The sequence below is a fragment of the Kockovaella imperatae genome (assembly GCF_002102565.1).
Source record: "Kockovaella imperatae strain NRRL Y-17943 chromosome Unknown BD324scaffold_3, whole genome shotgun sequence".
NCBI lineage: Eukaryota > Fungi > Basidiomycota > Tremellomycetes > Tremellales > Cuniculitremaceae > Kockovaella > Kockovaella imperatae.
Window position 1 is genome coordinate 666,483 of NW_019028943.1, and position 21,769 is coordinate 688,251.

At 52.6% G+C, this 21,769-nt stretch overlaps 8 protein-coding genes across 8 annotated transcripts; 5 read left to right on the forward strand and 3 right to left on the reverse strand.

Annotated features, from left to right (window-relative positions):
• Nucleotides 1-102: 102 nt before the first annotated feature.
• BD324DRAFT_576998 (hypothetical protein) lies at nucleotides 103-3,975 on the reverse strand (the record flags this gene model as incomplete). Its single annotated transcript, XM_022013231.1, has 10 exons — nucleotides 103-893; nucleotides 933-1,139; nucleotides 1,178-1,306; nucleotides 1,347-1,925; nucleotides 1,962-2,828; nucleotides 2,880-3,249; nucleotides 3,289-3,425; nucleotides 3,463-3,555; nucleotides 3,596-3,746; nucleotides 3,784-3,975. The coding sequence occupies 10 exons, from the start codon at nucleotides 3,973-3,975 to the stop codon at nucleotides 103-105; spliced, it is 3,516 nt and encodes a 1,171-aa protein (XP_021872954.1).
• Nucleotides 3,976-5,030: 1,055 nt separating this feature from the next.
• On the reverse strand, nucleotides 5,031-6,331 carry BD324DRAFT_618489 (sorting nexin-3). Its single transcript, XM_022015032.1, has 7 exons — nucleotides 6,170-6,331; nucleotides 5,953-6,116; nucleotides 5,837-5,903; nucleotides 5,744-5,787; nucleotides 5,580-5,705; nucleotides 5,410-5,539; nucleotides 5,031-5,367 (listed from the first exon to the last, which is right to left on the reverse strand). The coding sequence occupies exons 2-7, from the start codon at nucleotides 5,980-5,982 to the stop codon at nucleotides 5,339-5,341; spliced, it is 426 nt and encodes a 141-aa protein (XP_021872955.1). The 5' UTR covers nucleotides 5,983-6,116; nucleotides 6,170-6,331; the 3' UTR covers nucleotides 5,031-5,338.
• Nucleotides 6,332-6,444: 113 nt separating this feature from the next.
• Nucleotides 6,445-9,411, forward strand: BD324DRAFT_618491 (hypothetical protein). The gene is made up of 13 exons (XM_022015033.1): nucleotides 6,445-6,538; nucleotides 6,588-6,618; nucleotides 6,671-6,820; nucleotides 6,866-7,139; nucleotides 7,174-7,362; nucleotides 7,397-7,515; nucleotides 7,553-7,662; nucleotides 7,705-8,343; nucleotides 8,384-8,469; nucleotides 8,507-8,605; nucleotides 8,639-8,788; nucleotides 8,824-8,945; nucleotides 8,984-9,411. Exons 1-13 carry the CDS (start codon nucleotides 6,468-6,470, stop codon nucleotides 9,329-9,331), a joined length of 2,388 nt encoding a protein of 795 aa, XP_021872956.1. The 5' UTR covers nucleotides 6,445-6,467; the 3' UTR covers nucleotides 9,332-9,411.
• Nucleotides 9,412-9,466: 55 nt separating this feature from the next.
• On the forward strand, nucleotides 9,467-11,004 carry BD324DRAFT_618494 (chaperonin 10-like protein). The gene is made up of 7 exons (XM_022015034.1): nucleotides 9,467-9,584; nucleotides 9,620-9,867; nucleotides 9,912-9,945; nucleotides 9,981-10,095; nucleotides 10,137-10,271; nucleotides 10,311-10,482; nucleotides 10,536-11,004. The coding sequence occupies exons 1-7, from the start codon at nucleotides 9,529-9,531 to the stop codon at nucleotides 10,844-10,846; spliced, it is 1,071 nt and encodes a 356-aa protein (XP_021872957.1). The 5' UTR covers nucleotides 9,467-9,528; the 3' UTR covers nucleotides 10,847-11,004.
• Nucleotides 11,005-11,062: 58 nt separating this feature from the next.
• Nucleotides 11,063-13,934, forward strand: BD324DRAFT_618498 (OPT oligopeptide transporter protein-domain-containing protein). The gene is made up of 12 exons (XM_022015035.1): nucleotides 11,063-11,217; nucleotides 11,266-11,400; nucleotides 11,442-11,485; nucleotides 11,527-11,809; nucleotides 11,850-11,917; nucleotides 11,956-12,185; nucleotides 12,228-12,325; nucleotides 12,371-12,545; nucleotides 12,585-12,980; nucleotides 13,020-13,126; nucleotides 13,164-13,349; nucleotides 13,398-13,934. Exons 1-12 carry the CDS (start codon nucleotides 11,207-11,209, stop codon nucleotides 13,825-13,827), a joined length of 2,163 nt encoding a protein of 720 aa, XP_021872958.1. The 5' UTR covers nucleotides 11,063-11,206; the 3' UTR covers nucleotides 13,828-13,934.
• Nucleotides 13,935-15,274: 1,340 nt separating this feature from the next.
• Nucleotides 15,275-16,997, forward strand: BD324DRAFT_618502 (purine nucleoside permease). The gene is made up of 9 exons (XM_022015036.1): nucleotides 15,275-15,499; nucleotides 15,560-15,725; nucleotides 15,777-15,820; nucleotides 15,861-15,950; nucleotides 16,001-16,121; nucleotides 16,169-16,251; nucleotides 16,290-16,342; nucleotides 16,390-16,621; nucleotides 16,672-16,997. Exons 1-9 carry the CDS (start codon nucleotides 15,489-15,491, stop codon nucleotides 16,898-16,900), a joined length of 1,029 nt encoding a protein of 342 aa, XP_021872959.1. The 5' UTR covers nucleotides 15,275-15,488; the 3' UTR covers nucleotides 16,901-16,997.
• Nucleotides 16,998-17,085: 88 nt separating this feature from the next.
• On the forward strand, nucleotides 17,086-20,880 carry BD324DRAFT_618508 (alanine-tRNA ligase). Its single transcript, XM_022015037.1, has 14 exons — nucleotides 17,086-17,510; nucleotides 17,557-17,674; nucleotides 17,718-17,800; nucleotides 17,850-17,974; nucleotides 18,030-18,100; nucleotides 18,150-18,694; nucleotides 18,740-19,142; nucleotides 19,182-19,471; nucleotides 19,510-19,904; nucleotides 19,946-20,150; nucleotides 20,191-20,310; nucleotides 20,361-20,447; nucleotides 20,493-20,672; nucleotides 20,729-20,880. Exons 1-14 carry the CDS (start codon nucleotides 17,187-17,189, stop codon nucleotides 20,837-20,839), a joined length of 3,057 nt encoding a protein of 1,018 aa, XP_021872960.1. The 5' UTR covers nucleotides 17,086-17,186; the 3' UTR covers nucleotides 20,840-20,880.
• Nucleotides 20,881-21,726, reverse strand: BD324DRAFT_618509 (hypothetical protein). The gene is made up of 6 exons (XM_022015038.1): nucleotides 21,683-21,726; nucleotides 21,546-21,629; nucleotides 21,435-21,491; nucleotides 21,319-21,384; nucleotides 21,116-21,260; nucleotides 20,881-21,068 (listed from the first exon to the last, which is right to left on the reverse strand). The coding sequence occupies exons 1-6, from the start codon at nucleotides 21,686-21,688 to the stop codon at nucleotides 20,917-20,919; spliced, it is 510 nt and encodes a 169-aa protein (XP_021872961.1). The 5' UTR covers nucleotides 21,689-21,726; the 3' UTR covers nucleotides 20,881-20,916.
• Nucleotides 21,727-21,769: the final 43 nt, after the last annotated feature.

Sequence of the window (21,769 nt, forward strand, 5' to 3'; positions counted from 1 at the left end):
TGAAGTGTTCGATCATTTGCTCCACCTGATTCCTCGTGTTCGTAATTCTCCCCAAGACGACTCCTTCTTCTGCTTTGAAAGATACACCAGCCTCGACACAATTTATGCCCGCTCGATTCGTTCACGCTCACGCTCACGCTGCGCAGAAGGTAGCACTGGAGTCCAACTTCTGTCCCTTTCCAATTGTATGGATCGACGTTCCCCGTCAGGTCCCGGGGAGCTCGGCGCCGATCCTCTCGAACTGTTCCTGGAGCCATTGGCACTGCCCTGGAATGGTCCACGCCAGGGGGCCCCACCAGGAGAATTCATGTTTGCGTTGAGGGACTGTTGCGAGCCAGATATCTGGGCCCAGCTAGTAGGTCTGGATGATCCAGCAATAGTCGCATGGGATCGTGAACCGTTGGGATGAGGAGTCGGCTCAATTATCCCTTCATGTCGGCGGAAATCCTCCCGTCCGAATCCTGGTCCGAACATTCGACGATGTTCAGTTCGAGCTTGCATGTATTTTTGGCAATGTCGATGGATCTCTTTCGGCGGGAGGTCGAGCTCTTTCGTAAAAATGTTGAAGATGTTTTCATTGATCACGAACATGAGGTCGTGAGGGACGCGATAGTAGTCGTCTTGGTTCTCGAGTAACTCCTGAACAACCTCAATGGCGATGAAGGACTCGTCCCGCGCAGCGTTGGCGCCTTTGGCGTACAGAATCGAAGGACAGATGACAGTCGCCAAATTTGCCATGTCCATCCGAGATCCAGTCTCCTCGTCGCGGTAAGAGAACGTGCCAACCCATTTGAGAAAGACAAAGAGCACCTCCATGGTATCTCGGTTGTATCGAGGCAGGAGGGTGATTAGCAGGTGCAGGCAACGATGTCGGTCATCTCGATTCTGTAGGGCTGAAGCATTAGCCATGTGCAAGACCTTCCGTCGCTTACATGCTGCTGCACAAAAAAGTCGATGGAGGCGGAATGTAAGCAACGGGTCTGGTAATTCCCTCAGCCAACGCTTGAGCAATGCTGCCAGCTGAACAGGATTCTCCTCGGACAAGTTCACAGTTGCGGGATCCTTGTCGAGCGCATCCGCGACCTGTTGCAGCCGCCGAATATTGCCATTCTTCCGGAAAATACCTTCAATCGCCATATCTGACGCGTGAGCTCGAGATCAATCGCGCCGCACTCACCCATTTGACGCATGGTGGAGATAATATCCTCGATGAACTCTGGTACGCGTAAATGGGCATTTGAAGCACCCTGCTGTGAATCGGACCCAGTCCGCTCCACAAGGATCTCAATCGGAACTCCAAATGTGCCTGGAAGGAAATTAGTCCCGTGCAAATCGGCGCAACTCACCCTTCTTCTTCTGGTCCTTCTTGTTTGGGCCTTTGAAGATCTTGTTCCACCACTGATTCTTCCGCGTATCCAATAGCTCGAGGATCTCGTCAAGCTCCACTAGATGACCTATCGGGGTCTTTTGCAATTGGAGAAGCGCAAAGTGCTTGACAATGAGGCTCTGCACAGGGTTGAGTAAGGACAGTAGTGGCCGGCCATCTTGCGTCGTACCGTCCCTGGTTTGGGTGGCCAAGAGTGGTATGTCGCCTAGGGTGAGCGCATCGTCATCGATGGACGGGAGATGGTCGATTCCAGGCGCATTCTCGTTTATGATCATGATGCTGGTGTTGTTCCGGGCAAATGGCGGTCGGATGACATCGACTGAAGGTCCTGCTGTATCCTCCATGTTCAGTGGCTCGTGCCCATTGGCGGATCCTCGGGCCGAGACAACCTGACCATTCTCATCCGCCATGCGACCCGCAGGCGATTCCACGACCGTAGATCGCTGTGGAAGACGCGCAGTGTAGGACAATTTTCGGTCCAAAGTAACAGACTTGACTCGCTTGACGTCGGCAGCATCGTCAAGGGTATGCCCCCGGACTAAAGATAAGCAAGTGCCCCAAACAGCCGACTCACCACTCGGTAGATCATGGTTGACTCTAAAATGCACGTACAACCTCCGCAAAGCAATATGCAATAAGAATGCGTATTGCTCCAGTCTTGAAACACCTTTGAAGCCGTTCTTTGCTGTCGGTGTGCGATGAATGACACAGAGAATCGTCTCTGGTACGGTCAAAGCGTTGATGTTGTCTGGGAGCTCATAGAAAAAGTCGTCAACTCGAGGAGGTGTTCGCTTCTTGACGACTGGCGCGGCAGCATCTTCAGAGGGTTCTTCAGGCTCCTTGGGTGGAAGAAGAGGAGCCCCGGCCTTGTCACCGCAAATGATACAGATAAGGCAGGCAGGATGCCACCGGGTAAACATGCCAAGTCGAACGCAGTCTTCCTCTACTGGCTGCTTACACAGCCCGCAGCCTTCGGAAGGAATCGTATCTTCGTCCAGTGATCCACGTAAGGTGGACTCGCCAGTGATTTCCAAAGCTAATGATCGATAGCCATAGGCGATGTTTTGCGTGCTCGGGATGTAGCCTTGCGGCTGCCGCGTCAGACTGTCGATATTCCGCTGCAGTTGCTCCTCATCACTTGCAGTGGAAAGGTTCGTCGTTGGCGGATGATTCCCTCGAGTCTGTACGGTGGGATCTCCGTTGTCCATCGCCAGCAGGTTCAGCCGTGCGAGACAATTTGACATGGCGGTGGGGTTGCCCAGATCCCGCTCCAACTTGATTGCTCCGGTGAGGGCAACACGGATGAGAATCTTCAGATAATGTGCAAGCTGAGTGATGAGATTGAAGAGCTCTTCTGTATTCGGCGAGACGGCAGACATGGCGGAGAGGAGGTTGACCAGACGCCTGCACAGATGTTTGGCCTCGCGTGCGTGTGACATGCCTAAGTGGAAGTCAGCGAGGTGTCCGATTTACTTTCAGGCTCGGCTCTAACCCTTGACGCCGGCGAGAGCGAATTGAGCCTCCAGATCGTCGATCGCAGCGAACAACACCTCGACATATAAGATGAAACGTTCCGCCAAGAGGATGATCTCAAGCAGCTGGCGGCCGTTAACAGCTCTCAACATATCTCCGATTAAAGCTGCTGAGCTCTCCTCGTAGCTTGACAGGACATGCCAGATCTGTTGCACCTTGCGTTCCATGACATCTTGCTTTTCTTTCAATTGCTCCGGTGTCAACTCGAGCTCGGATGCCGGCGTAGTGGCGTTGGATGTAGGGGTCATCTCCAGCAGGGAGACTGCTGAGGAAACTGCAGAGTTGGCCGGAGTGTTGAATGATTTAGATGCAAGTCGTACGTTCCAGAACTGGCGGGTTGTCAGCTACTACGGTTGAGGGGTGCCCACCTTAGATATCATGTAGCATTCTGGATGCCAGCATTCGTCACGCCCGTTTCTATTCATCTCCACGAACTGTTTCAGGATAGCCGTCTCGCAACCAACGCACTTGACCGCAAAGCGTGTCGAGTAGTGGAAATGACAATCTGACGTGAGCCGCCAGAACTGTCAGGTAAGACTTACAGACTTTGCCACCATGCTCATAGTATGAATCGTTGGGTCCGAACAGAACATCGCATTCGGAACACGTAAAGTGCTCGACGTGGTATTTGTTGCCTGTTACACTCAGCCCGATATTCAAGGATAGCTTACTCACCACACGCAGTAATGTAGCTCGACCGTAATGCCTGGTCGCACTTGCCGCAGATCAAGCCAAGTCTGGCGAAATAATCCCTCTCACATAACGGGTGCATCCCGTCTGCCTCCTCTATGGGGAAGAATTTCTGTGCAACGACTTTGTCGCAGTCCTGCATGTGTCAGTTGATGCACACCTCCCAGACTCACCTTGCAACGGAAACACTGCAGATGATAGACCTTGCCCATTGCTCGTACAAATTGCCCTCTGACGCCTTGTCCACATTGGCCACAAGCAGTGGGTCCGTCTAATCTGCCGACCTTTGAGTCATCTCGATGAGAACTGCCTGGTCTCTCGCCAGCTGATCCCCCTCGAGGACGAACAGGATGAGGGACGGGCATTGACAGGTTTGGACTTGGTCGCGATGAGGAAGAGTGGTCTTGAAAACCATTTGTCGGGGTCAAGTCGGAGGGTGAATGGGCAGACGATGGATCTCTCGGTTGACCCGTGGCCCTCGGCTCAGGGATACGAGGATCAGGAGATGAAGCGGATCGTGGAGGAGGCGAGCGGACATCTGTGACTCGCAGAGGTGGTGGATGGCTAACGGGTGCACTTCGAGGTGCGTTTGTATCGCGAGCAGTTGACTCCATTGCGAGACGAGGTAGAGGCTTGTTTGCGTTACTAGAGCTCGCCGTCATGGGTCCATTGGAAGATGCGTCCTCCATGTTGCAATCGGAGATACGCCAGAGTAATGTCGTGTGGATAAGTCACGATCAGAGATATCGCGTGGTGTTGATGAGCCCTATATTGAATCGAGAGGTGGGAGATTGGACTGGCTGGAAGACTGTTGAATGGCGCGAAAGAGGTGTATCAGCCCGCGAGGCGGCCATCGAGTTGTGGAACAGCTCCTGGGAATAAGCTCTGTTGACCGTAAGGATGGGGCTCTGAGGCTAGAGGACTGCAAGTGGCCCTTCCACCTGGTCGTATTGGACGGGTCCAAACCCCCAAGTTGGTTCCCGCTACACTCGGTCCCCCTACGCCCTCTCAATGGCACTCAGACTCCTTTGAATATCTCCAATGCAGTCGCTGTGGGCCAAAACAAGTTTGCTGAATCGAGGGCCCGCGCTTGATCGCACTCCAAATGACTTGGTACTAACTTGGGGTTGCGAGTGATGTGTTGATTTAGACGATATCCAAGGGGTGAAGACCTATTCACCTCCGACAACGTCGTAACCCGTTGTGGTCGGGGCGGATGTCTTTGCAGCTGATGGCTACCCCTGTCGAAGTGATACGGCTTGAACGATTGAACAGCAATGGCTAGAGAGGCGAATTAACTTCGTTGCATGTCATGAGGGAGAGCGAGAGGCGGAAAAAGCGCGTATTGTAAATAAGGGGGACCATTTAAAGAACCATCTCATCGCCACCCTTGCTCATGGGCGAGGAGGGTAGGGCACCACATTTTCACGTCAAAGTGCATCCAACCGCGCTGAGTAGCTAGGTAGGATGCTCGGCATGCTTCTCAAACGAGCCCGAGCTCATTGACGCATTCTCGTGTACCTCAGCTAAAAATACAAGTTTAGGGCCGACGTGGCAAGTCGATGCAGAAGACCCGAAAGCCAGGCCCGATGTCCAAGTCTAGACATGTATGATCCACATTCTATGCGTACAACCGATGCCGCGCCCACGACTCAAGGTGACTCCATAAGGATGTTCTGTCCTCAAATTTCCGACTTTGCATCTCCTCATCCATCTTCTCACTGTCCATCACCATTGAGATTTCTCCCAAGAGGGATCTGCAAGTTGCTCAGCATCGTTCCTTTGGATGTTGTTCCCACCTTGAAGGAAAGCACATAATACCTTGCTTCCAGTTTGTAGCAATGGATGACCGGCAACGACTTCCAAAAACCGTTGTAGACCCTCTCGTCGCTGCTCAATCACATCATCGGTAAAGCGGTTGGTGAAGACCTGCTCGTGTCAGCGAGCTGTCAGGTGACTCAGAACCTACCTTGCCTGGAAGCGGCGGAATATTGACCCGTGTGGATTCTCTCTCTAGGATATCTCGGAAGGCCTCGAAATCAGAATACCGACGACGAACGATCGAATGACGCAGTTTGAACGCTGGGATATTGGTCTGCGGTATGAGCATACGATGAGGCAGTCTGTACTCACCCGGCAAGTGATTTCATAATCTGTGTACATCTTCCTGCCCGCACCTGAGACAAGGGGTTCAGCTTAATCGCCGAGATGAGTAGATACACGCACCATGAGTCATCGGTTTCGACACCTCAATCTCGAGAAAGCTTTCCGGGACAGAGTACATTTCGTCGAACTGGGCGACGGGAGTTAGCAGGGATCGACGACAACAACGCCGAACCCACCGTCTGCGGTCGTCCTGCCATTCTAGCCATCTCTGAAAACGTTATGCGTTGCGATGAGTCGGACCGGGCAAAGGGGGAGTGATTGACCTCGACTGGAAGTGTCAATCATAATTGTGCAGTGTTTGACATACTTGGAGGACTAGCAGGACCAGGCGTGTAGAATTCTGCAGGATCGTATCAGCACGCATCCCTTGGCAATGCTAGTAGTAAGATTTACGTGGATTCGGCGCATTCGCCTGTGGCTGTTGATTCGGATTCATAGCCATGATAGTATTCGCAAGCGTTGATCTTACAGTTCAGGCTGCTAATGAGAATAACCTCTCAGCGTCGAACTTTCGATCAAGTCACTTTAGAGTGAGTGGATGGGATGATGTATGAGTTCAAGAAGATTACAGGTATATGACGGCGGCAACATTCAGGAAAATTGATTCCGTCCTTGTGGTGCCCCAGTGTTCAAGTAACGGCGTAGAGGCCAGGTACTCAGTCAGTCATGTTGTTCAATCATATCTCAAGCGATGGGCTGCTCACACGTCGAGAAAGTCACAGCGAGCTTGAAGCCGCCAGGACCATCTCAACAGGTTCACCGGTGAGTCGGCTCATGATCATGACCACGCTCGTGACCTGACCATGTCCAGTGAAGAGTGCACTCTCTGCTTCGACGGTCAGGTAAGCTATGTCGGGGCGGGGCGGGGCAGGGTGGAGCTAATGCATGGCCCAGGATGATACAGAGGGAGTGGTGGTATGTCTGCAATGCTTCAATGGAGGATGTTTCGGAGAGGGCAGACGGCATGCGCTGCTGCATTACGAAAAGACCAAGCATCCTCTAGGCGTGGTCATTAAGCGAACGAGGAAAGAACCCAAGCGGAGGGTGAGCTGCGACCATATGCTCGCTTGGGAGCTCATCCAATCTTAGGACTCTGAAGAACCACCAGTGAAGAAACTAGCAATCGCCGCGCCGAGCGATGAGGAGCTCTACGAATACACCACGTCTTTGCGATGCTTCGGCTGTTCCGCGTACGGCGAACCGATATCGACGGACGACAAGACGGTGGCGAATACCATTGCAGGGATCATGTCGGCTTTGTCGTCTGCTCAGCAGTCCGAAGTGAAAGCCTGGGAAGAGGAGATCCTAGCTTGTGAACATACTTTGACTCTGGACCAGGATATGACCCAGTTCCCAGGATACAGTGAGTACTGGTTCATCACTTGACTCACGAGCAGTCGCTACGAAGTGTGACCACTGCGATCTGACCAACAATTTATGGCTCTGTCTCATCTGTGGGCATGTCAATTGTGGACGACAACAATTTGGAGGTGTCGGTGGCAATGGGCATGCTCTGCAACACTTTGCCGAGACTGGGCATAGTGTGGGTGTCAAGCTGGGGACCATCACACCAGAAGGGATGGGAGGTGAGTTCGACATGTGGGGTTTGACTGACTTCAGATATCTACTGCTACTCTTGTGATGATGCTAAACTCGATCCGTCACTCCCGTTCCACCTCAGCACATTTGGCATGCAGGTCATGGACTTGTCCAAAACTGAAAAATCAATGACGGAGCTGGTGAGTGTTGGCAATATGAAGTGGACTGACCGACCAGCAACTCGAACATAATCTCAAGTTTGACTTTTCAATGACAGGTGAAGATGGACGAGAGCTTGAACCGGTGTTTGGCAAAGGCATGACTGGGTTGAAGAACCTGGGGAATAGGTGAGCGATGACTCGAAATCGGTGCGACACTTATATTTCAAGCTGCTATATGGCATCAGTGATGCAGACGCTCTTCTCCCTCCCCTCGTTCCGCGAACGATACTACACCGATGCAGCGTTCTCACACCTCCAAACATGCGACAACCCTCTGCCCGCCTCCTGTCTCGAATGTCAGATGCTGAAGCTCTCTGATGGACTAATTTCTGGGAGGTACTCTCATCGCGCCACGGCTCCACCCGCCACAGATTTTGAACAGGAGGCGCCTCGGTTTCAGGAAGGTATCCGACCCAGCCAATTCAAAGCGCTCATTGGAAAGGGGCACGAAGAGTTCTCCACGATGAGGCAACAGGATTCGGAGGAGTTCTTACAGCATCTCCTGACGCGCTTAAGGGCGGAGGCCAAACGACAGGGTCGAAACGAAGAGCTTGAATCGACCAACATTGTCAAGTTCGGTATGGAGCAGAGACTGCAGTGTGGGGAATGTAGACGAGTCGGGTACCGAGTCGATGCGGTGGACCTAGCTAGCTTGCCAGTTGAGGCAGAGGAGAACGGAGTGGGCGAGGAGGGGAAGAAGCTTTGGAAGCCGGTAGAGCTGGAGGCATGTCTCAATGCGCTGTGTGCGCCGGAGGAGCTATCAGACTATGCTTGCTCAAATTGTGGGCGCAAAGTACGGGCGGAAAAGTGGGCAACATTGTGGCTTCCGACATGCTGACTCGGTCAGGTCCACCAAATTCAAGACCTTTCCGGATCTCCTGATCTTGCATATGAAAAAGTTCCAGCTCGTCAATTGGGTCCCGACCAAGCTGGGTGGGTCTAAGTGAGGGGCGGGGACTGACGAGTTCAGAAATTCCCGTTCACGTTCCCGAAACCTTATGCCTAGACAAGTATGTGGGCACAGGGCGACAAGCCGGCGAAGAGGATCTTGATCTGGATGCCAATCCAGGTGAGAAGCAACTTGGTCAGAGCTGATGATGAGCCTCTGTGCCAGAGTTTGACCCTGTGGCGCTCTCACAGCTAGAATCCATGGGGTTCCCCTTGATTCGTGCTCAGAAGGCCTTGCTCGCGACAGGCAACAGTGATGCTGAAACTGCCATGACGTGGCTCTTGGAGCATATGGAGGATCCTGGTGGGTTTTGTGTTTCTGAGCATATCTGACGCCAGACATCGACGCTCCTCTGCCTCAGTCTGGAGGATCTGGAGCAGAGCCTTCTGCTGAGCAGATTGCATCAATCGCTGATATGGGCTTCTCAGCTGCGCAAGCGAGAAAGGCGTTGCGGCAGACGGTGAGGCAGTTCCATTGCGCTTGTGTTGATGGTTCAAGGGTGGGAATCCCGAACAAGCCATTGAATGGCTGTTCTCCAACCCCGACGATCCGGGGGAGGAGTCTATGGTGCACCCTCCTGAAGACGCATCTGGATCCGAGGCAAACGTCGGCGGCAGCACCAGACTGCCCGCAAACTATCGCCTCAAAGCGTTCATCTCGCACAAGGGTCCGTCAGTCCATTCAGGTCATTATGTAGCGACGATCAGGCAGCCACAAGCTGGACTGGGGGATCAAGTAGAGGATGAGTGGGTCTTGTTCAATGATGAAAAGGTCGTCAAGACTCCACCTAGAGGAGGGGAGGATATGAGATCGTTGGCTTACTTGTATGTGTACGAGCGGGTGTGAGCGTGTTGCTAGGGTACACTCGGAAACCAAGTGGGCAAGTATTCAACAGTTCAGTCACAGTCGCACATGCATATGAGCCATTTTCGTAAACGCGCCGGATGACCTCCACCTTGTGTCTCCACCTGGCGTTCAATACGTCACAAACAATTTCCTTTCGACGTCGCTCAAGGCCTGTCCATATCACACACCTCGTAACGATGGCGACTGACATACCAAATCAGATGAAGGCGTTGAGGATCCACGGCGTGGGAGAGTGAGCCGTTAAACCGGACAGAGGCTGACCGCCAGAAAATACTACAAGTTGGAGCAAGTTGACGTGCCTTCGCCCAAAGGATACGAAGCCCTGATCAAGGTTGGAGCTGCGGGACTTTGTCACACCGATATGATGTTGTTCACTGGCGAGTTCAAGACTGACAAGTACCCCTTGATTGGGAGTCATGAACCTGCTGGGACGGTCGTCGCCCTAGGGGAGGACGCAAAAGGGACCGTGAAGATTGGTCAAAGAGTCGCCGGGATGCTTCATCGTGACGTCTGTGGTGGGTCCGCTGCCATACTACATACTATGACTCACTGCACCTAGGTGAATGCACAGATTGCAAAGCTGGTCTACCAAAGTAAGAGTGCGTTATGATCTCTGCTGATGCCTCAGATACTGTCCGAACTCTCTCTACACCGGTATCACGACCAACGGAGCCTTTGCAGAGTATGAGATCCTTGATGCAAGGTATCTCGCTCCCATCCCGGACGAAATGTCGTTTGAGCAGGCAAGTCAATTGATCGCACTTGGTGGATTGATCTTTCCCAGGCTGCACCGATGACCTGTGCCGGAATCACCATCTATACAGCTATCAAAAAGGCGAAATTGAAGCCTGGACAGATTCTCGCGATCAGCGGTCTCGGGGCATTGGGTCATCTTGGTGTCCAAATGGCCAAAGCGATGGTGCGCCCAAAACAGGCTCTGTGACGACTCACATTGTAGGGCCTCACTGTCGTCGGCATCGACGCTCGTCCCGAACCAATAGCCATGACTGAGGGTCTCAGACTCGCCCCTGATCTCTGCATAGACGCCACGAGCCTTAAAGCTGAAGAGGCAGTCGAGGAGATTCACAAGCTCAGACCCAAGGGCTACGAAGGGTGGAAAGGAGCTGATGGTAGGTCCAGGCCCCCACGGCATACCTCTCGATTTTGAGCTCATGAAACTCAGCCACAATCCTCACATCCGATCCGCTATCTGCTCAACGCTACGCAATGGATATCACCAGACGTCATGGTACATACGTGGTAGTCTCGCAACCTGACGACCTCCGTTTCACCTATCAAGATATCATCTTTAAAGACCTCACGATCATCGGCTCCCTCCACGGTTGGACCGAAGATTTAAAGGAGTGTCTAGATCTGGCTGCAAAGCATGGCATCAAGTCCGAACTGAGTTGCTACAAGCTTGATAAGCATGAGGAGATGGTAGACAGTGTACATGATTCGAAGAGGAAAGGCAAGAGTGTTTTAGTCTTTTGAGTACAGGAACTTCGGATGAGCAGATGCAAATGCCCAGAGAGCGGAGGGGGGCAAGGGGGGGGGGATGCGACCATCCAAGTTTCCAAGCAGCTGTCTTAGTCGTTCCAATGCTTACAACCCGCCTTTTGTAAGTCAACCGTAGTCGATATGAATGCAACCTCATCTTGAGTCAGCAGCCGCTCGCCTCCTGCTCGCTCATGTCCGAAAAGATCGGTCATTACGTGCTTTTTGGAAAAAAGGAAATCAGCCGAAGGGTCGATCACCGTGCTTGAGTTCATTCATCGACACTTCAGACTGCTTGTGTCGTGGTCATGGCGGACATTCTCAACATTTACACGTAGCAGTCATCGATCCGATACCATGAACCCCGTGTGAGCCCGATCCCATCTCATCGACGACGATATACTGATTCCGGCCAGTTCCCCACTTTCGGGACGGGGGATGATAACCCCGAACCGCATAGACGAGGATGATTCAGAGTCCATGATGGACTTGGAGGTCCCACAGGGGAACGACATGACCTTTAGGGCGATAGTTGTGGGGCTGGGTGTGGGGTGAGCTATACTCACCTCAACCTTGCGCTGAGATGTTGCAGAGTCATTCTCTGCATGACCAATATTTACTTTGGACTCCAGACAGGTGAGCGGATACATCGAAATTAAATGGCTGAGCCTATGCAGGATGGGTGTCCATGATGTCCCTCCAATCCGCACTCCTTGGCTTCGCCATCTTTAGATTCATTCCCAGAATCCTCCCAACCCTCATGATGACCCCTTTTACACCTCAGGAGAATGTCATCCTGCAAACCACCGCAGTGGCAACAGGCACCATGCCCTTGGCCGCTGGACTCGTTGGCATCATCCCCGCGCTTGAGATGATGAAAATGGACGTGGACGGTAGACCTCCAATCGTCCTGGACTACGGTCACTTGGTCATGTGGTGTCTAGCAGTTGCGTTCTTTGGGTGAGGATGCGCCAGATCGCATAATCTGATCACTTTGCAGGGTTTTCCTCGCCTCTCCTCTCAGACGTCAGGTCATCGTGAAGGAAAAGCTAGTCTTTCCGTCAGGAAGTGAGTTATGGACTGAGAGCCGCTGCTGATCAGACCAGCCGCGACGGCCCAGCTCATCGCCCTGTTGCATAAAATCCCTCCACCGTCTCAATCCCTCAAACCCTCCGGCGGAACATATAAGCGTTTACCGAGGTCGTCTGCAGAGACAGACGAAGAATCGTCTCGAGAGTCCGATGCCAGAGCCAAGAACCACCAGGATGAACAAGCCATGGGAGGATCGGGGTGGCGAGCGTTGGGCTGGAGTTTTGCTGCTAGTGGGGCTATGACCGTGAGTAGCTGACTGTACGAGATCATCAGCTGAAACAACCAGGTCTTGAGCTTCCTCTTCCCTGTGTTGTTCTCCATACCCATCTTCGACATCTTCAGCATTCCTTTTGGCACCAGTCTTGCTGCTGGCTGGTTGTGGTAGTGAGTGCAACAGCGTGGGTTTTGTCGGAGTTAATGCCAGGCCAGCTTCACGCCGTCCCTGTCATATGTCGGTCAAGGGATCATCATGGGCTTCCCAGTCACAGTCTCCATGAATGCCGGAATGCTAGTTGGCTGGGCAGTCTTATCTCCCCTTTCGAAACATTTAGGCTGGGCACCTGGTCCTGTAGGTTCGACCACAAACGGAGCTCGCGGCTGGATCGTGAGTCGAACCCCTTGTGGCCGGTGCTGACACACCTAGCTCTGGGTTGCACTGGCCATCATGATCGCGGAGTCCATCATTTCACTGTTGCCTATTACGCTCGATCATCTGAACCGCTGGATCTCCCACTACAGACAACGTAGTGCCCGACCTGGCGTATTTCGTCCGGCCTCGCCGGAAGACCGCACTCGGGACGATTATTTCGATCCAGTACCTGAAGAGGACGACCCGGAGCACGAGCCACCAGAACGTCTCGTCCCTGGATCCTGGGTCTGGTGGGGTTTAGGAGGGAGCGGTATTCTTGGTGTCGTACTCGTGTGGATGGTGTTCGGGGCGGATGGCATTCATCCTTGGGCAACGGCCGTTGGACTAATCCTGGCCAGTATTTTGAGTTTGATAGGGGTCCGCGCACTGGGGGAGACGGATCTCAACCCTGTGAGTCTCCCCACATCGATCATTGTTGACGCCCGATAGGTCTCGGGCATCGGCAAAATCAGCCAGCTTTTATTCGCTGTCCTTCAGCCAGGCAACGTCGTTGCGAATGTCATTGCGGGTGGTGTCGCCGAGGCCGGGGCTCAACAGTGCGTCCTATATCCGCGAGTCTGGGCTGACAAGCAGAGCCGGCGATCTGATGCAAGACCTAAAGACCGGTCATCTACTCAAAGCGTCACCACGATCCCAATTCTACGGCCAAATGATCGGGAGTCTGGCCAGTGTGTTCGTATCTACCGCAGGATACAAGTTTTACACCTCGGTGTATACTATCCCTGGGCCTCAATTCGCCGTTCCGTCTGCGGGTATCTGGTGAGCGGTCTTCACCTGTGATCCATTCCCGGCTGACGCTCCGCTCAGGCTCAATCTCGCCCGACTGCTGAACAATGGTCATCTCCCGGATCACGTCGTGCCCTTTATGATTGCGTTCGGGGCCTTCTTCGCCCTGGCATCGGCTGCCAAATCCTTCCGATCAAGCTTACAGAGTCCCCAGCTTGATCGCATGGTGTCATATCTGCCATCCGGCATAGCGTTCGCCATCGGATTCCTCAACGCTCCCTCCTTCTCACTCGCTCGCTTAATAGGAGGATATATAGCATACAGAACTGCCAAAGCCAGTGGAACAGGCGAGACACCCCTCTTCGCCATCGTGGTCGCGTCCGGTTTCGTCCTTGGCGAAGGTGTACTCAGTATAGCCACCTTGACACTGACTAGTGCGGGATTTGGGGCTCTGAGTTGTTTCGGATGTGCAATACACGGGGGAGGATATTGTGCGGGAACGTGTGCATAGACTTCACTACTAGACATTGCGCTCGAGCGCATAATAATGTACAATCCTACTTCGCCAGGCGTGACCAGACAGACATCTTAGCACATGTCCTTTGCACTTTGTAGCGGTATAAATGACCTAGCTCGGCCACGATATGCCGTTTATAAGGACGACGAGGACTGCCTTCGGGTCTTCATGTCTTGGCAGACTGTCCTGTCTCCACACTGAGCCGACACTGGCGACTGCAGACACCTTTCCAGCTTCCTTCAGATTGCCTTATAAGACGAGCGAGTTGATCTTGTGCTCCTTTGCCAGTCTCATCACATCCCGCTGGCCACCACTGCAATTTTTTCAATCTTTTGAATTCGCCTTGTTCGACAATTATGGTTTTACACGCATACCCATATCCCATCAATCAGCATGCGATTCTCATCTGTTCTCTTTGCACTTCCCCTCGTTGGCTGTGTTCTCGCCGCCCCTTTGCCTCTCAAGGAAGACATTGCCCCGATTGCCAAACGTGACCTCGATGTTGTCTCGATCCTTGCAGATGTCGAGGCCAAAGTGGTGAGAATTGGATCAGGTTTCAAACAGCAAGCTCACGAAGTAACGCAGGCTACAATCGTCCGAGAAGCTGGCCAGGTCTTGGCGGTTACAGATATTGACGCGCATATTGGAGTTGTCGTAGAACCCTTGACGCACTGTCTGGAGCTACTGTCCGTCAATGCCGATATTGCAGCGGATGCAGGTGTTCACTTTCACAAACGAGAAATGGTGCGGCTCGAAGTGTGAGTACTCCCTCGGCTTCGGTTTATCCATTGATGCTCCGTGCAGTCGTGGTCTCGACATCAACAATGTTGCGAACATCCTCGTCCAGATCACTGCCCACGTCAACGTATTCGTCTCTTCCATTCCTGATGACCTTCATCAGGACCCAGCCGTCGTGAGTTGAGGCTTGATTATACATAGCGGTCATGCGTATCACTGATCATGCGGTAAACTAGGGATCCCTGGTTAAGTCTGCCGATTCGCTCCTTGTCAACGTCTGGCATCAAGGTTCTCATTCCCGATCTTCTCATCACCTGCTCTGGAATTCTCGTCTCCCTGCATATCAACATCAACGGTCTCCTCGAAGGCGTCACTGGACTCCTCGGTGAACTTACATGTATCAGTACTTTGACCGTTTGCCCATTGCTGGTCCTCTCGTCGCAGGTCTCGTCGGTAATATCCTTAGATTGTAATGTCCACTTCTAGCTCTCTGCAACTAGGCCATTACATTCCATCGTTCAACTGGCACTACATAGACATACTGTATGCTAAATACATACCTCGTTGCATGCTCCCACAGCTGCCACGCCACGCCACGCCACGCCACGCCACGCGCTGCCACTTATCACACGACCTCAATTGCCGGCGGAAAGCCAGTGTTGCTAATTTTAGAAATTAATTAACCCGTTATCTTTTCGGAACTGATTTTGGTGCGAAGATCCGTCTCTTGAGAAGATTTTCAGTGGGGGAACAACAGTTTCTTGTCTTGTCTTCATACACTATTCAGCAATAATGTGGTCCCAATTTTGGCTGTGTCTGCGCTCGCGAGCTCCCTCCTCGTTCAAGGCGCAGCAATCTCTGAGCGTTACGAAGATGACCACCTAGAGAAGCGATGGTACCCTATCAGACCAAAAGTCATGATTGTCTCGTGAGCAGCATTCCAGATAGGCTAATAGGGCGAATTGTCGCTGATACTTTTGTCTTGAAGGATGTTCGGCCCCGAGTCCATCTGGTCTGAGCCTCTCCAACTTGACCAGAATGTCACCGTCACTGGACTTTCTCCTCTTTATCCCGAAGTGCACTGCGATTCCAACGGTACGATCTGTCAATTCGTGACTGGTGAAGCAGAGATCAATGCTGCATGCTCAATGACTGTGAGCCTGGGACTCATCTTCCGCTCAGGTCAGTCTCTGATAGTCTCGTAGGCTCTGCTCCTATCCCACAAGTTCGACTTCAGAAAAACCTACTTGTGAGTCGGTCCGTCTTGTGCACGACACTGACCCATGCAGCATGATCGCCGGTATCGCCGGTATCAATCCATTTGAGGGAACCCTCGGTTCCGTTGGTCTGGCCCAATTTGCTGTCCAAGTGGCCTTGGCGTGAGTACGGCGGCACTTGCATCGAAGCCACTTGTCCTGACGATCTTCAGCTATGAGCTCGATGCTAGGCAGATTCCCAGCAACTGGACTACTGGCTATTGGCTCCAGGGCACCAACCAGCCTGGAGACCCACCCAACCCTGACGATATCTACGGAACTGAGGTCTTCGAGGTAAGTAGTCATCTGCGACGCCCGGGGCGTGATCTGACAAGTCATAGCTCAACACCAATCTCCGTCAAAAGGCTTTCGAGTTCACCAAGGGTGTCGAGCTGAACGACACTGCCTCGGCCGCTGCTTACCGGTGAGTTCGCAATAGTATCGGCCTTTCTCACACTACAGCGCTCGATTCAACTACGCTCCCGCCAACCAGCCTCCTTCCGTCTTCTTCGGCGGTGAGTCGGACGGGAAGCAAGCTCTGGAGCTCCGCTGATTCTCCCAGACGTCGCTACTTCTGACGTTTACTTTGCCGGATCGGACCTCGCCGAAGCATTCGGCAACATCACCCTCCAGTGGACCAACAACACTGGACACTACGCACTCACTGCTCAGGAGGACAATGCTTCGTTCGAGGCCATGGTCCGGGCTGACAGAGCTGGTCTTATGGACTTCTCTCGAGTCATCTTGATGCGAACAGCATCAGACTTTGACCGAGCTCCTCCAAACTTGACCGAGTGAGTCGACTACGAGCTAGGTCAAGTTATCCTTTGATGACTGTCCGCAGGCTGTACGCCTTCGAGTACAACCAAGGCGGGTTCCCTCCCTCCATTGCGAACATTCTCATCGCTGGCCAACCCATCGTCGAGGGTATCATCGCCAATTGGGACAGCGAGTTTGAGCAAGGTATTGCCCCTCAAGCCAACTGGTCTTACAATGCCGATGACCTCCACACTCTTGCTCAGAAGAAGATGGCAGCTACCAGGCGTAGAATGACCACCGTCCCTCTCTACTAGACTGCATAGCCACAAGCCATCGAGCAAGCGTGTTCCCGGGATCTTGCCAAATTTCATCTATAATGACATCTATCCAGAAAAATGCATCTCATATCCCGCCACGATGAATTTCGCCACTGATCATCCCACGTGGTCAACCCAATGCAATCTCGCAAGGCCCGACATTGAGTCTCAGCTGGTTCATCCCTTTGAGGTATCGAGGGATATCGACTCGACTCGACTCCTTTCACATCTTGGACTACAAAAACTGTCGTCCGTCCACCGAGGTATCTTGACCTCGTATTGAATGCTGGCAGAGAGACTGTACAGCGTTACAAGCATCGCTTCACGTCCAGCCTCGCGTCTCATTCCAAATCGTCTACTTTTAAATCCCAGATCATCCTACCCGCCAACCTGGCAACATCGCTATACAATGTCTGCAGCTTCCAGCAAACCCAATGTCCCCGTGTCTAGCCCTCACCCGTGGCCGAGACGGGAGGACTGGCCCGCTGCCAAGGTCAGATCGACGTTCATCGAATACTTCAGAGACCAACCTGGATTTGAGCATACTTTCTGGCCGTCCAGCGGAGTCATCCCTTTCGAGGATGATACGCTCCTCTTTGCCAATGCTGTGAGTCTGACCGTACTCGAGGATGCTCCAGCTGAGGCGCTCTCAGGGTATGAACCAGTACAAACCGGTCTTCCTTGGCACAGCGGACCCCAAGTCTGACTTGTCGAAATTGATTCGAGCAGTCAACTCGCAGAAGTGTATACGAGCGGGAGGAAAGCACAACGGTGGGTCCAGGCTGGACCAAGCGGATGACTGATCTCCCCCTAGATCTTGACGACGTCGGCAAAGACACCTATCACCACACTTTCTTTGAAATGTTAGGCAATTGGTCATTTGGCAACTACTTCAAGGTATGAAAGAGACCGCGTGGTATGCTCGCATAGCTAACACATCGTCCAGCTCGGCGCTCTGACAATGGCTTGGGATCTTCTAACACGCGTGTATGGTCTGCCAAAAGACAGACTCTACGTTACGTACTTTGAGGGAGATGCGAAACAAGGTCTTGAACCGGATTCAGAGGCTCAGTGAGCTACTTAAGATCTCCTTTAATTTTTTTCCGGTAGCTGACCCCCTCGGAAGACAGATCTGGCGTGATATTGGTGTGCCGGAGAATCATATTCTGCCCGGAAACGCAAAGGACAACTTCTGGGGTGAGTTCATTTCAAGGGCCGTGGGCATGGACACTGAGCGCTTTTGCAGAAATGGGAGCCACTGGACCCTGCGGTCCTTGCAGTGAGATTCACTTTGACCGCATAGGCGGACGTGAGGCTGCACACTTGGTCAACGCGGATGATCCGGACGTTCTCGAGATCTGGAACAACGTTTTTATCCAATACAACCGCGAAGCTTCCGGCTCATTGCGCCCTCTCCCAAGCAAGCACGTGGACACCGGTATGGGATTCGAGCGATTAGTCTCAGTCCTTCATAATGTTCGATCAAATTATGACACTGATGTCTTCACCCCCATCTTTGCCAAGATTTCAGAGCTGACCGGTACACGACCATACACCGGCAAGCTCGGAGCGGATGACAAGGATGGCATCGATACTGCGTACCGAGTCGTCGCGGACCACATTCGAACCTTGACAATCGCAATCTCTGATGGTGGTATACCGGACAAGGACGGTCGAGGATATGTGCTGCGGAGAATTTTGAGACGAGGAGTAAGATATGCAAGTGACAAGCTCGGAGCGAAGCCCGGCAGCTTCTTCTCGTCTCTTATCCCGACTGTCGTCGACACTCTGGTGAGCGATCTCCAATGATCTTAAGGTCCCGACTGACGCGTGTAGTCGGAAATCTTCCCCGAGGTCACCAAGAAGACTGCTGAACTGAAGGAGATTCTCGACGAGGAGGAAGCATCATTCGCCCGAACACTAAGCCGTGGAGAGGCTCTGTTCAGCAAATACGCGGATGCTGCCGCGAAAGAGAACCGGACTGTCCTGCCCGGGAAAGACGCCTGGAAATTATACGATACATACGGATTCCCGGTCGACTTGACTCAAATCATGGCGGGGGAGAGGGGTTTGAGCATCGATCAAGAAGCATTTGAAAAGGCAAGGTTGGACAGTCTGGAAGCGAGTAAAGCTGGTGGCAAGGCCGCAGGTGGTGTCGGTGTCAAGCTCGACGTGCATGACCTTGCGGCTCTGGAAGCTAATGCGGACGTGCCGAAGACGAATGATGAGGCTAAGTACTGTGAGTGCCACCAGATCAGGGCCTCGCTGATGATGTCAGTGCTCTCTGATATCAAAGCCACTGTCAAGACCATTTATCACTCATCGAAATTCTACTCATCCACCTCTGAGCTTCCAAAAGGATCTTCATTTGGTATCATTCTCGATAAGACCAACTTTTATGCCGAGCAAGGAGGTCAAGAGAACGACACTGGAGTGCTTGCTATTGATGGCAAGGCCGAGTTCAAGGTTGAGGATGTCCAAGTTTACAACGGACACGTCCTGCATATCGGCCAACTGGAGGAAGGCGAGATCAAGGTCGGCGATGAAGTTTTCTGCACATATGATGAGGTAAGCAGAGGTTGTACAGAGTGATCTCACGCTCGCAGGACCGCCGATGGCCAATTCGAAACAACCACACTGGAACTCATATTCTCAACTTTGCACTCCGGGAAGTGTTGGGCGACCACATTGACCAGAAAGGATCCCTAGTCGCTCCCAACCGCCTCCGGTTTGACTTTTCTCATAACAAGTCGATCACTACTGCCGATTTGGTCAAGATTGAAATAATCTGCTGCGAATGGATCAAGAAGGCTGTCCCGGTCTACGCCAAAGAAATGTCTCTACAAGAAGCTCACAAGATACCCGGGCTGCGAGCAGTCTTTGGAGAAGCTTACCCCGATCCCGTTCGAGTCGTTTCCATCGGATATCCACTGGAGGATATCCAGCAGAACATCGAAGACTCCAAGTGGCGTTCGACAAGTATCGAATTCTGTGGGGGAACGTGAGTGTGGCAGGTATTAGTGATGTTGATCATCTACACAGGCACGTGGCCAAGACGGACGACATCAAAGACTTCGTCATCACCGAGGAGTCCTCCATCGCCAAAGGGATCCGCCGAGTTGTTGCTGTGACTGGATTCGAGGCCAATGAGGTATCTCGTAAGGCCAAAGATTACGAGAACCGATTGGAGCGGGCGAATGGCCTGCAAGGCAAGGAGAAAGACGCGGCATTGAAGGCGTTCTACACTGTATGTCATCCATCTGCGGATCCTTATTAATCAATTTCAGGAGCTAGTCCAAAGTAACATTTCATTGGTCCGAAAGACTCAACTGAAGGAGAAATACGAGAAGATCCAGGCCGAGATCTTGGCAGTTACTCGAGCGAAGGAGAAGGCTGATCAGAAGCTGGCGAGTGGATCTTGTCGCGGTCCCATGACCAGAGCTAACAGAAGGGGCAGATTTCTGACGAGGTGCAAAAGTACTTCAGCGAAAATCCGAACGAGTCCGTCTACGTCGGCGTCTTTGGACTCGGGGCAAATCCCAAGGTCAGTCTCCATGATGGCCAGGTCTTGTATCTAATGACCGCTTAGATCCTCGCTGCCGCCACGAACCTTGGAAAGACTCTCGGCAAGGCGATCTATGTCTTCAGCACGGAGACTGAGACTGGCAAAGTTGCACACACCAACTACCTGCCGAAAGAAGTCCTGTCGCGCAAGGTGCTGGACGCCAAGGTCTGGCTTGGGGAAGTCACCAAAATTGTCGGGGGAAAGGTATGTCAGATAGCTTCTCAATGTGGTTGCGTCCTTTGCTTATCCGGCTGTATCAGGGCGGCGGAAAGGACGACAATGCTACGGGTCTCGGGACGGAGCTTGACAAGGTCGGAGAGGCAGTCGAGGTCGCCAGAAACGTTTACAGATCCAAGGTTGAGGGCCTTTAGACCTCTCTCATACTTCACTAGCCCTGCATGTACATCCAATAGTACTTGACTTCGCTTCGAACTGAACTCCAATCCTCTCATAAACGCTGAATCTTGCACTTCAGTTCGGATATTCCGACCGGCGTCCCTGCCTTCTCATCGTAGTCGTCCCATCGTCCATCCTCATCCTCCTCATTTAACTCCATCTCGAACGGCGTCCCGGTTTCTGTCCCTTTACACTTCCATTTGCCTGCAATAGCTCGTCAGTATCGCAATGCCTCGAGAGGCACAACCCACCTCTGAAATGCAGTTTCGTGAATTCCAGACCTCTACAGTCCAAAGCGATGAACGGCGCAAACTTGCCATTCTCCTCAGAGAACGGTAATGGGGCTGTCGATTTAGTTGAAGAGGTGGGAGGCACGAAAGAGGCCGAGTGTTCTTTCTGTGCCAAAGAGTCAGAGCTCAGATGCAATTCGTGAATGAAGTTTATGGAGGCTCACCTTACAATTCTGACATCTCCACACGAAGTGTGCTGAACCTCTCGAACCGGATATCTCATGCTCTTCCTGCATATGCATATCAGCGGCAGCGTAACCTCGCACGGAGCAAGACTTGCCGTTTGGTTCAATGAGATGACTTTCGGATGGGGCTCGCGACATGATCCGCACGTCACCTGTGACACGTATCAGCAGGAAGTGAGGCTTCACTCGCTGATCCCATGACACACGTTGAAGAAGTATTCATAATCCTCTTCTGCCGGCTGCACGTCCGTCACGCCTTCGAGCTCCATACTGATGAGAACTTGGAGTTTCTGCGATCGTCAGAGGTGTGGAATGTGCCCTTGAGAAGCTGCAGAGGACTCACAACCATCTTTGAGTTGTAGCTTCCTTCACCTCTGTGAGATGCTGAGAAACAACAACATATATCACGGATCCCGATGCATCGGAATGC